This window comes from Hyla sarda, chromosome 8, assembly GCF_029499605.1.
Source record: "Hyla sarda isolate aHylSar1 chromosome 8, aHylSar1.hap1, whole genome shotgun sequence".
Lineage (NCBI taxonomy): Eukaryota > Metazoa > Chordata > Amphibia > Anura > Hylidae > Hyla > Hyla sarda.
The window spans coordinates 43,277,785-43,291,149 of NC_079196.1; the positions used below are offsets into that span (position 1 = coordinate 43,277,785).

The 13,365-nt window shown below is 41.7% G+C and overlaps 1 protein-coding gene across 3 annotated transcripts in view; it reads right to left on the bottom strand.

Annotated features, from left to right (window-relative positions):
• Nucleotides 1-304: 304 nt before the first annotated feature.
• IFIH1 (interferon induced with helicase C domain 1) overlaps nt 305-13,365 on the bottom strand; it is a 100,435-nt gene continuing 87,374 nt past the window's right edge. For all 3 annotated transcript variants that reach the window (XM_056533765.1, XM_056533763.1, XM_056533764.1), the window contains exons 14-17: nt 5,335-5,496; nt 5,054-5,244; nt 3,094-3,187; nt 305-958 (exon numbers count right to left, since the gene is read on the bottom strand). In XM_056533765.1, the coding sequence (XP_056389740.1) occupies nt 782-958; nt 3,094-3,187; nt 5,054-5,244; nt 5,335-5,496 (624 nt within the window). In that variant the 3' untranslated portion in view covers nt 305-781. The remainder of the gene's footprint in view (nt 959-3,093; nt 3,188-5,053; nt 5,245-5,334; nt 5,497-13,365) is intronic.

The following is a 13,365-nucleotide window of genomic DNA, read 5'->3' on the forward strand; positions in this document are numbered from 1 at the left end:
ACTAACAGTACACTCCCAATGCTTGCTAGGACAAGGCAAAGTGTTCTACACCCCTATTGAGCCTCTCTGTAGGCCAGAAATAGCTGTGTTTAATAGCGATTTGCCGCAAATAAATTCGGTCTGAACCAAATTTTTTCGGAAAATTCTGCAAATCGGCCAAATCGAATTTTTCGGAAATTCGCTCATCTCTAATAATTAGCTCTTAGCCTTACCTCGGTATGTGCTTCAGAGAGGACCGTTTTGTTGGTGCCATTCCATTTGTTTTAATATGAATTCTCAATAAAGATTTATATTTTGTGTAATATTTGTTGTATTGGTTTATTAAAACAATTTAGTAAAATAGTGTTTTAGCTCAATTTTATACACAGTACAATGAATTTGCTCCCTGGGCAAAATTGTAAACAGATCAAAGATCAAATTTATTATTCATTTAATACAATATTCCATCACAATTTCTTATATATCAGGATAGATTTTAAATACGAGGCTGATGAAGGTTTATTTTATTAATCGTGATCCTATTACCAGAAATTGTGGTTAGTGCCATATTAAATATCATGAACATTTGTCAATGGGAACACAGGAATTCTTTGTATTCATGTATATTCATGTGGCTATTTACAGAATAGGCTCCCTTCTCCCAATCATTTCAACATCACTTAGAGGAATCCAGAATTATCAATTTATATAACAATCCTATAGGATGAGTCCCAGTAGTAGACAAGTGGACGTGTTCCAGCACCAAGTCTTAGTAGTTCTATGTTCTGGTAAAATGTTGCATTTATTCATCGTCGCTGTCATCAGTCAGATAACTGAATGGTTGGAACTTTATTGGGAGATCTCTCCAAGCGTCCAGAGTGCTCTTGGTCAATGGCTCTTTCTCATATTTGATGACAAAGTTACAGATGTTCAGGCAGGGAAGCTCAATGCTTTTATATACCATAATTTTTCCCCACGGCTGCAGAACAAACACAGTAGGAACATTAAGAAAAGTCATAAACAAGAAGATTATTAATGTCACCCACAATGAAAAGACATTTGCTAATGAGCATAAGAATACTTTTTAGCAATTGGCATCTATGGTAAAAACTCTTTGAGAAGTCCAGAGCAGTATTCACAAATCTGCTGGTTGTCCTTAGAAACAGTCAGGGAATCTGTTGTCAGATACAACCCAAACAGCTAAGTTGACCCCCCTATTGGAAATAAATAATATAAATATTTAAAGCACCTTCTGTCTTTTGTCTCGACCCTATCCCTTATAGGCTGTAAGCTCCTATGAGCAGGACCCTCACTTCTCTTGCATGAATAACTAATGGGTAATATTGTGATGTTGGATAATTGTCTCTATTTGTACCCTTATAAATGTAAAGTCTGTGGAATTTGTTGAAGTTACATAAATAAATATTATTATAACATGCTTGAGAAAGCCGGTGAGAAACCGGAGAAACGTTGTATCATTTTGTGTTGCATGGGATAATAAATCACCTTTGAACTATCCCTGGAGTGCTGCGGAATCTCTGTGTATAAATATTATTATTATATATATTGGGTTATAGTTCAGTTGAACAGCTTTAAAAAGATGGGTCACTTACAGGTATCTGAGCAGTAGGTGCAGAGCTTTACATCTTTATTCTTCACTCAATGGAGGCAGGGAGATGTTTCACCATGCTCCCCTGCCTCCTTCATATTCTCCGACTGGCCTGTCCCTGTCATAAATATGCAAATGGTTTCCAGGTTGAGTGCTCTGCTCTCTGAGCGGTCACCCCAGCAGTCATTTGCATATTTATCATGGGGGCAGGCCAGATGGGGGAATATGGAGGAGATTACAGTATTTCCAACATCAGATTCCTGTATAGTTAATGATGTAAAGAAGAAAAGTTCCAGAATGTAGATCACCAGAACAAGCAAGAAACAGCAGTAGATATCAGTTTATGTATCTATAGAGGGTGCAGAGGTAGCAGTTGCATCCAGTTCCAGGTACCCAAGGGGCCCAAAGGCTTTTCTAACACATAGGAAAGCACTGGTATTATAAATGGCTCAGTTAGAGGGACCTGTTAGAAATTTTACATTAGGGCCCTGGAGCTTTAAAAATAAACTGACAGCTAGTTCACCCACATTAAACCCAATATATTGGGTAATAGTTCAAGTGAACAGCTTTAAAGAGATGGGTCACTTACATGAATCTGAGCAGTAGGTGCAGAGTTTCACCTCTTTAATCCTCAGGTGCATTGCGCAGTTCTTTCTGCGCTCCCCTCCATATTCCCACATCTGGCCTGCCCCCATCATTAATATGCAAATGACTGTTGGGGTGAACGCTCGGAGAGCAGAGCACTCACCCCTGGCAACTATTTGCATATTTATGACAGGGACAGGCCAGTCTGGGAATATGAAGGAGGCAGGGGAGCATGGCGAGTCAGCTTCCCGCCTCCATTGCGCAGAGTGAAGATTAAAGATGTAAAGCTCTACACCTAATGCTCAGATTCTTGTAAGTGACCCCTCTTTTTAAAGCTGTTCAACCGAACTATAACCCAATATATTGGGTTTAGTGCGGGTGAACAGCGGTCAGTTTTTTCTAAGGTTACACCTCTTCTGAGAATATTCAGGTCTTGAAACTTAAAAATCATAAATGCAGCTCTAAAGTCCCATTCACACTATGGAATTTGCGAGCTGAGAAATTCTGGTGCAGCCGTCCACTGTTTTCAATGGGATTCTGCTGCACTCAGCAGAATTTCAAATTCCTGCCAGGAATAATGAACATGTTAATTCTTTCGGTTTAGAGTGCATTGCTGTCAATGGAGACCGCGCATGTCCTGCGGTCCTAACACTGATTGATTTAATTGGCGCCTGCTGAGCATGACATGTCTGCCCGGACTTTCTTAGAGCAAAGTGTGAATGGGCCCTAAAACTGTGGTTATAAAATAGTTTGACGTATTAGTTAGATTAATTTTATATATATTGTAGATAGTTAAAGATGGATTACAGAACATTGAGTGTTATAGCCGCTACATAATGTTTAACTCTGGTAAATATGGAGATTATATTGATAATAATAATTATTCCAGTTAGTCAAAAGCGCACTGAGACTGCACCTACCCGAGCACATTCATTGCAAATGATTTCGCCATTTGCTTGGTAACCTGCAAACTTTTCCTGAAGATTCTTGTTTTCTCCCTTTTTGTAGCGATTTCTGAAAAAAAAAAAATAATAATAATTACCCTTTATTCATCGGCAGCAATTAGAAAACAATAGGTTTTACGATTCTTTCCACTTTTAACCCTTTTATGACAAAACACTAGTTAAAAAACGCTTTTCAGCTTTAAAGGGGTACTCCTTGCTCAGCGTTTGGAACAAACTGTTCTAAAAGCTGGAGTCGCCGCCCCCGGGCTATGATGTCACGAGCTCCCGGCGCCGGCTCCAAAGTTCGGAACAGTTTGTTCCAAACGCAGAGCAAGGAGTACCCCTTTAACCCCTTAAGGACGCAGGACGTAAATGTACGTCCTGGTGCGGTGGTACTTAACGCACCAGGACGTACATTTACGTCCTGTGCATAACCGCGGGCATCGGAGCGATGCCCGTGTCATGCGAGGCTGATCCAGACTGCTGATCGCAGCCAGGGACCCGCCGGCAATGGCCAACGCCCGCGATCTCGCGGGCATCCGACATTAACCCCTCAGGTGTCGGGATCAATACAGATCCCGGCATCTGCGGCAGTGCGCGATTTCAATGAACGATCGGATCGCCCGCAGCGCTGCTGCGGGGATCCGATCATTCAGAACGCCGCACGGAGGTCCCCTCACCTTCCTCCTTCCGACTCCCGGCGTCTTCTGCTCTGGTCTGAGATTGAGCAGACCAGAGCAGAAGATGACCGATAACACTGATCTGTTCTATGTCCTATACATAGAACAGATCAGTATTAGCAATCATGGTATTGCTATGAATAGTCCCCTATGGGGACTATTCAAGTGTAAAAAAAAAATGTAAAAGTAAAAGTAAAAAAAAAGTGAAAAATCCCCTCCCCCAATAAAAAAGTAAAACGTCCATTTTTTCCTATTTTACCCCCAAAAAGCGTAAAAAATAAATTTAATAGACATATTTGGTATCACCGCGTGCGTAAATGTCCGAACTATTAAAATAAAATGTTAATGATCCCGTACGGTGAACGACGTGAACGTAAAAAAAAAAAAAAAAAAAATTGCTACTTTTTTATTACATTTTATAAAAAAAAATTATAAAAAAATTATGAAAAGTTTTTTATATGCAAATGTGGTATAAAAAAAAAAGTACAGATCATGGCGCAAAAAATGAGCCCTCATACTGCTGCTTATTCGGAAAAATAATAAAGTTAGAGGTCATCAAAATAAAGGGATTATAAACGTACTAATTTGGTTAAAAAGTTTGTGATTTTTTTTTAAGCGCAACAATAATAGAAAAGTATGTAATAATGGGTATCATTTTAATCGTATTGACCCTCAAAATAAAGAACACACATCATTTTTACCGTAAATTGTACGACGTGAAAACAAAACCTTCCAAAATTAGCAAAATTGCGTTTTTCTTTTTAATTTCCCCACAAAAATAGTGTTTTTTGGTTGCGCCATACATTTTATGATATAATGAGTTATGTAATTACAAAGGAAAACTGGTCGCGCAAAAAACAAGCTCTCATACTAGTCTGTGGATGAAAATATAAAAGAGTTATGATTTTTAGAAGGCGAGAAGGAAAAAATGAAAACGTACAAATTAAATTGTCTGAGTCCTTAAGGCCAAAATGGGCTGAGTCCTTAAGGGGTTAAGCATAAGAGCACACTCATGCATTGCAGTTGGCCAGTTGACGGAATCTCTGCTGTGGAAAATCTTCCGCAGATCCCATTGAAGTTAATAGGGTCATGGCGGATTTTTAATAGCTGAGATTCCGCTGCTGGAAAAAAAGGTTTCTGATACAAAAGCTACTGAAAAAATGTATACTTATTTCACAAATTAGATTTTATTATGAACAAAAACTGGCATTGTATACGACAATAGTTGATAACCAAAAAAAGCATAAAATACTTACTTGAACTCTGGGTCCCGAACAACGTGATGCATGTCTTCTATCACCTGAATGTCAGCTTCAGAACAAACTAGTGTATGACACTTCTTGCACAGAAAGGTCACTTTGGATGGGTTCTTTTGGTAATTTTTCAGCAATTCCTTCTTCTTCTTTACTTTTCTCTCAGCAATGGTTTGCTTCTGAAACATCTGGATCTTCAAAACAAACATTAGGATACCACGTTCATGAAGGGTTTACCATATGGAACAGACACAGTAGTAGCTTCTTCAAAAAAACTGAATTACCTTTTCCGAAAATAGTTTGGGGTCCATCTTCTGTACTTTTTGAATAGCTTTATGCATCAAGCCTTCTTTATAAACATTAACATCGTCATGCTCAGCAGCTCCAGATAACCTAGAAGCCACTAATACAAAAGAACTTTCTGCAGCTCTTGCTCGACCACGGGCCTATTGGTCACAAGGAAAACAAAACCTTATATCAATATTTTTCACATACAGTGATAATTTAACAGCAATATTCCTTCTGTGTAATTTGTTTCATTTCAGCTCTGTTGTATCCATTTTATACATTTTGAACCATGTCATTATTGAAGCTGAGTCATGTTATCCCCACTCAGACTCCCAGTAAAGTACATACTCTACTCTGTAGAAGGAAGACGAATCTCTCCAGAGTGGATAACTTCCTGTGAACTACAGAATGACATCATCATCATCCTGGCGCTAGATATCTAGTTGTCCCTCCAAGCTCTGCCTTTCTTGTGCATCTGATCGCGTCTTATTGCACAGTGTGCAGTTGAAGATATAATTTATATCTTGATAAGCCAGTTTTTATAACTATGAATCTACTATGGCTTACGCTACCTGTCTCTGCTATCTCTGTATGCTATGGGCAGATTCTCTAGCGCAAAGCTTGACAAATGTAATATGAATCTAGGAGCCATAAAAAAAAAATGTAAAAAAATTAGGAGCCAGAAAGCATGTGACATCATATGATCAGTCATTAGTGTCCCCTCATCTCCCCTTGTGTCACAGTCATTACTGTTCCCTCATCTCCTCTTGTGTCACAGTCATAACTGTCCCCTCAACTGCCCTATGTGTCAGTTTATACTGTCCCCTCATATCTCCCTGTGTCAGTTATTACTGTCCCCTCATCTCCCCCCTGTGTGTGTCAGTTATTACTGTCCCCTCATCTCCCCCTGTCTGTGCCAGTTATTACTGTCCCATCATCTCTCCATTGTGTGCCAATTATTATTGCTGTCCCTTCATCTCCCCTCTGTGTCAGTTATTTTTGCCCCCTCATCCCCCCCCCCTTGTGTCAGTTATTACTGTCCCCTCATCTCCCCCCTGTGTCAGTTATTACTGTCCCCTCATCTCCCCCTGTGTGTCAGTTATTACTGTCCCATCATCTCTCCATTGTTTGCCAATTATTATTGCTGTCCCTTCATCTCCCCTCTGTGTCAGTTATTTTTGCCCCCTCATCCCCCCCTTGTGTCAGTTATTACTGTCCCCTCATCTCCCCCCGGTGTGTCTGTTATTACTGTCCCATCATATCTCCACTGTGTGGCAATTATTATTGCTGTTCCCTCATCTTCCCCTGTGTCAGTTAATACTGCCCCATCATATCCCCTCAGTGTGCCAATTACTGTCCCCTCATCTCCTAGCAGTGTGTCAGTTATTACTGCCCCCTCATCTCTCCAACTGGGTCACAGTTATTACTGTCCCATCATCTCCCCATTGTGTGCCAATAATTATTACTGTCCTCTCATCTTCCCCCATGTGTCAGTTATTTTTGCCCCCTCATCTTACCCCTGTGTCACAGTCCCATCATTTCCCCACTATGTGCTCATTATTACTACTGTCCCCTTATCACCCCCCCCCCCCCCCCCCATGTGACAGTTATTCAAATCTGTTTTACTTTCTGGCTCCAGTTGATTAAAAAAAATGTTTCCACCGGAGTACCCCTTTAAAGAGGACCAGTAGCCAACCCAAAAACAAGATGTTACTATCTTTAAATAGCCTATGGTACCTTAATCACACACATTTTACAGTTTCTTTAACTAAAATAGGTAGACACACGGCATACAAAAATGCCTCCACATTATTCTCTAATAATAACCTGCGATTAACTGTATAGGCATAAAAAAAGCCAGATTGTTTCTTGTAACTGTGAATACAAAGACACTAAAATATAACTTATATAATAATACACTAAAAACCTAGACAAAAAATTGACCAACCAAATCACGTGGTTTCCCATAACTAAAAGAAAATTAGGGTATCAATTCCAGCATCAATCCGATGTAAACATGGATACAGTGTGCTTGGGATGATATAACAGCATTATGTACTTATTAAATTTGCTCCACCAATCTGGAAACTTATCATGCAATCGGGTCCAGTATGGTAGCTAAGGGATAGATATGGGGATAGGTAGTGGGGGAGGGCCTAGGGGAGCAATTGGTCCCTCTCTTTACCCCTATGCCTAGGCGGAGTAGAACGTCCTTAAAGGACGGCCCCACTCTGGAACCTACCCTCACTAAATATGCTCTCCCTTGCTATGTCACATAAAGGAGACTCTCTATCTCACTAGAGGATACTATCTGCCTATATGTGGATAAGAGAAGGGAAGAGAGACCTATGGTCCAATACTGTGGATAATTATAGCCTCCTAGAAAATTAGCGTGTGGAATATTTTGATCATATCAGATACAGGATATATATAGGTATACACACGGCATACAAAAATGCCCCACATTATTCTCTAATAATAACCTGTGATGAACTGTATAAGCATAAAAAAAGCCAGATTGTTTCTTGTAACTGTGATACATTTGGGTGAAATCAATTAGTATAACAAATTATAATTATTGAAGACACAATTATGACAAACAGTCTGTGTATATTTATTTATGTAACCACATCTCCTAAGTCTTCTAAATGGAGCCCTGCCTGTAGGAACTAGGATATAAACATGATTTTTTTTTATTTGTAACACTACTTTTATAAAACCACATAATTTTATGTAATTAATGCACTGTGTGCCTCCTTTACACATCAGTATAATTGCTTGAAAAGTTGCACACATATGGGTTGTCTTCTTTTCTTTCTTATCAATTATAGATGAGGAGTCAGGGCCCTGAGGTTTGCACTCTTGCTGTTGAATTTTTTTTTTTTTTTTTTTAACATTACGTGTTTATTAAAGTTTTCAAAAAAAGAGAAATATACATGAGAAAAAGGCATATAAAACAAAACAGGTGCAGTCACGGAATGACAAATTAGAATAAGAAGACTGCTCTATAAGGGTAGGCTAATGAGTGTACCCATATGACAAGTGACTATTAGTGTTGAGCACGAATATTTTTTTTGTGTTTTTTTTTGTGAATTTTTGCATGGAAAAAAAAATGAACGAACATAGCGAATATGTGAATTTCGCAAACATAGGATGAATAATCGCAAATATCGCAAATTCAAATATGACCCCTGCCGCTCATCACTAGCCAAAGAACAAAACAAGATATATTAACAACATATTATAAGGCTGAGCCAGTCTGGTCAGGGGATCACTTTAGGATAAGTAAACAAATATCCAACAGGGGACTAAGGGTAAAAAAGGCCTACCATGATGAAAATGAGAAGAAAAGAAGAGAAAAAGAAAAGTGGGAGGGGAGAGGAGGAAAGGGATGGAAAAAAAGGCAGACTCAGAAAGAGTACGTACCTCGGGAGGCTGCAGACAGACACGGCCCCAGGCGACAGGCAGGCTGACAATACCTAGCGGTCAACACGCACGAGAATGGCCAAATAAAAGGAGGGATAATTATGGTGCTAAGTACAGGGTTCTATAAGGATCAGAGGAGATAAAACTAATCCAGGGTCCCCATATTAAGTGATGTCTCATTAGATGTCGTCTGGAATGAGCTATCAGTTCTTCCATTCTATGGAGATGGGTAAGTTCCTGTATCCATTCGAAAAAAGGATGGGGGGATATAGATTTCCATTTCCTGGGGATTACCAACCTAGCAGCCAAGAGCATAAATCTAGTCAGGTAAGCATGCCATTTGGGGATTGAGGTGGGGAGAATGGAGAGAAGAAGAGGGGCTGGGGTAAGACCAAGGCAAACCGACATCAATTTATAAATGGTGTCTAATATTCGGTTCCAGAAAAGAGAGTAACAGGACAATGTAGCCAGATATGTGACATGTTTCCCCCTGGCTCACGACATCTCCAACATACGGGCAGGCCAGGATAATATCGGGACAGTAGAGTCGGGACCCTATACCACCTTGTCAGGATCTTATAATAATTTTTTTGCACTTTACATGATATGGACGTTTTATGACACGTGGATACCACCTTTCCCCATTCCTCCTCCGAGAACTCACTTATGAATTCCCGCTCCCAGCTACTGCAGGGGATCATCTTGGAGGGTATCAAGAAGGAGAGCATATAGTACATTGATCGGACGAGTCGTCCCAGATTCAGATGTACAGAGTTTCTCGAAGGGGGAGAGGGAACGTTGAAGGTCTAACGTAGTTCCACTAGTAGCATAAAAATCTCTAAGTTGTGCATATTGGAAGTGGTGAATGGAGGAGGCAGGGGAGTCAGGTATAAGGTCTTGTGAAGGTTTCAGCCCCGACCAACTCATGAAGTAAGAAAAGGAGATACCTTCAGATCTAGAATATCCCAGAAAAGGAGAGATTAATGCAGGAGAAAAGGCAGGGTTTCCAAAAACAGGAGACAATGGGCCATCCTGCTGATAAAGGTGAACACTGGACAACGAGCTATAGAGGATGTAACAGGGGGTAGGTTAGAGAGAAGATCATTTGACATAATGTGGCTAGGGAGCCACAGCAAGGTTTTGGGATCTAGGCGAGTAGAATGATTTTCCAAGGTGACTCATTGCTTGGTGATTGGGGTAGCCCGACAGTCCAGAACTCTGGTCAGTACAGCTGTTAATGGTAAAATAAGCAGTCGGGTAAAAACAGACCACCCTCAATTTTGCACCTGGTCAGTATACGATTCACAACCCTTGGGTGTCTGCGGGCCCATATAAAGCCAGATAGGAGCAAAGAGAGATCCCTAAAGAAAGCTCTAGGAGGACCAGAGGGGGTGCTAGAAAAGAGATGGAGGAGCCTATGTAGGATGTTCATTTTGATTATATTAATTCTCCCTAGCCAAGAGAAGTCTTTTCGCTCCCATCTGGCCAAATCTGATTTAATGGAGTGTAACAAGTGAGGGAAATTAAGATGGAAGACGTCTCGAGAGTCATTTGGGACTTGAATACTTAGGTATTTGAGTGAGCCAGTGCACCATTTGAAAGGGTAGTTATTCCGTAGTTGTTGAACAATGCCTGGAGGGAGGGAAACGTTAAGCGCCTCACTTTTAGAAGAATGCATTTTATAGTTAGCACTTCCTCCCTGTACCTGTTGCTTCGTTGATGTGAATAAAGCCACATGTTCCTGAACCGAGCTGGTTCTGGGTGAGGTCCACACCTTCTCCATGCTCGGGATCCAGACCAGGGATAGAGCCAGAATACCTCTATTTTCTCACATTAGCATAATATGCCAACATACGAATAGTAGACAGCAAGGAAGGGAGAGAGGTGAGGGGGGGAAGTCAAAAAGAGCAGAAGATCATCTGCGTAAGCAGAGCATTTGGGATGGTGCGACAGTACATGAAGTCTCTTGATGTCTTGGTTCTGTTGAATAGCAACTAAGAGGTGTTCCATGCACAATACAAATAAAAGAGGGGACAGAGGGCACCCCTGTCTCGTACCATTACAAATGTTGAAGGGGGAAGAAAGCTGGCCATTGAACCTAACTTGAGCTTGGGGGTTAGAGTAAAGTGCCATAATATACGCTCTCATCTGAGCTCCCAACCCAATTTGAGACAGAGTAGCCCTAAGGAAGCCCCAGTCCACACGATCAAAGGCTGTCTCCATGTCTAGAGAGAGCAGGAGGAGAGGCACCTTCGTCATGCGTGCATGATGGATAACTGAGAAAGTCCGGAGGGTGTTATCTCTGGCTTCTCTGCCACAGATGAAACCCACTTGATCGGCATGGACAAGGGCGGAGATATGAGGGGCCAATTGGTTCGCTATCAATTTAGCAAAGAGTTTGGTATCTGTGTTGAGTATAGAAATGGGGTGGTAGCTCTGGCACAACATCGGTTCATTTCTTTCTTTTGGGATCACTGTAATAAAGGCATGTAAGGAAAATTGAGGGGGGGGGGGGAGAGGAGTCAGAGATCACATTGAAAGTGGAGAGAAGAGGAGAGGACAGTTCAGACCGGAGGACTTTGTAAAACTTGGCTGTGTAGCAATCAGGTCCCAGGCTCTTACCTGCAGGCAAGGACGTTATAGCTGAACAAAGTTCCTCCGGTGTGAAGGGTGCCTCCAGAGAGAAAATTATGTCCACAGAGAGGGTCTGCAGGGCAGTAGAAGCAATATAGGACTGAAGAGGGGGGGGGGGGGGAGAAGAAGTAGGGTTGAGGGAATTAGCACTAGGAGTTGGAAAGTGATAGAGAGTGGAGTAATAGTCACAGAAGGCCTTAAGGATATCTGGCATGAGATGGGATAGAGAGTCTGTAGATTCTCGAATAGCAGAGACAAAGAGGGAAGATCTCTTCTCTTATTGCTCTTGCCAATTGTTTACCAGATAGAAAAGAAAAGTTTGCCCCTAAGCTGATTGTAATATCTATGTTTCACATTTAACAAGGCTAAAAGCTCTTGTTGAGTTTGAATAATATCTTGGAGGACTTGCTCTTGTTGGTTTTGCTTATGTAGGGTTTCTAAAGCATGGAGGGTATTCTGTAGAGAAGATAATTTAGCCGACGCTTCCCTCTTTAATTGCGCCCGGTGCTTCACTTTGATGCCTTGAAGGACGCACTTCAGAGCTTCCCACTTAATAAGTGAGGAGGAGGTGTCAGAGTTATGATCAATCTGGAAGTTAGTTATTGCCTCCTTTAATTTCTGAAAACAGAGGGAATCTAGAAAGGAGGAATTCATTCAGTCTCCAAGTGGAGTTGGGCTTGGAAAAAGAGGGAAGGGTAAAGGTTAGTAGGACCGGCGTATAGTCAGAGAAGGTGATCGCACCTATGGAAGTACGTTTAACCGAGGGCAAAAGATGATGAGGACAGAAGATGTAATTTATCCGGCTATAGGAATTGCGAGGGTGTGAGTAGAAAGTATAGTCTTTGTTATGATGGTGGAAAGTGTGCCAGGTATCGTTCAATTGTAAGGTATTAAGCTTAGTGAGAAGGGCTCTTAGTTTACGGTAGGAGAGGAGGGAGTGGCCCGTGGATGTATCAATCAGTGGCGAAAGGGGTAGGTTGAAGTCCCCGCAAAGTATAATCTTACGAGTCACAAAGGAAGACAGGGCATCTAGAGTACGAACAAGAAAAGATACTTGATTACTATTAGGGGCGTAGATGGAGGCTAGTGTGCCTCTGCAACCAGAGAATTCACAATTGGCAAAGACATATCGGGCACAGGTGCAAAAAGTCTCTAGATTTGCTTCACGGGTAGACAGTTGGGCCACATCAGTTTGGACTGGGGCCAGGCTGTTTTCAGATACAGCATGTCTAGTTTAGTTGGAAGCAGCGCTAGGAGAGATTGTACTTCAGGATGATTTTTAAGGGTGTTGGCGGCTGCCTCTGGACTTGGGGGTCACGGTAAGGCGTATGAGGTCTGGTACCCCAAATTCTATAGGATCCTCGTGAGTCAGCAGAGGTAGAATGGTCTGTGCGTTTACCCGCTAATAGGTGGGCTTTCAAGGGTGTTTTGAACAATTTTTCTTTGCTACAACTGCAGAGCTGAAAGGATGTAGTGGTGGGCCATAGGGAGCAGGCACAGGAGTATTGGATCCAGGTGATGCAGAGTTAGGAAACAATGCAGGGAAGGCAGGGCACATATGTGAGAGGGAATGCTGCCCAGGATCTGAGGGGTTAATAGCAGGGGGGAGGAGGGGGGAGACAGCCTGTGGGGTCACTGTAGGGATTGTTATTGGTGAAGGTCCCAATGTCTTCTGTGTCTGGGGAGCAGGAGACACAGGACATGCAGATGTGGTGTCCCGGTACCATATTGCATACGTTACCTTGTGGTGAGGTCCCCAAAGTCAGAGTCCCTAGGAACAGTGGAGGTCCTCTTCCTTAGTTAACCCCTCGTCACCCCTCAGTTAGCTATAATTAATGCAAATATAAGTGTAAAGATGTATATTTAATATTCCTACCTTGTTTGTGTCACAGGACCTGCGGGTCATGTGACCGGGCTGCAGAACTCTATGGTTTTTGTTAAAGGAACTTTGGTGGTTTTGGACATGT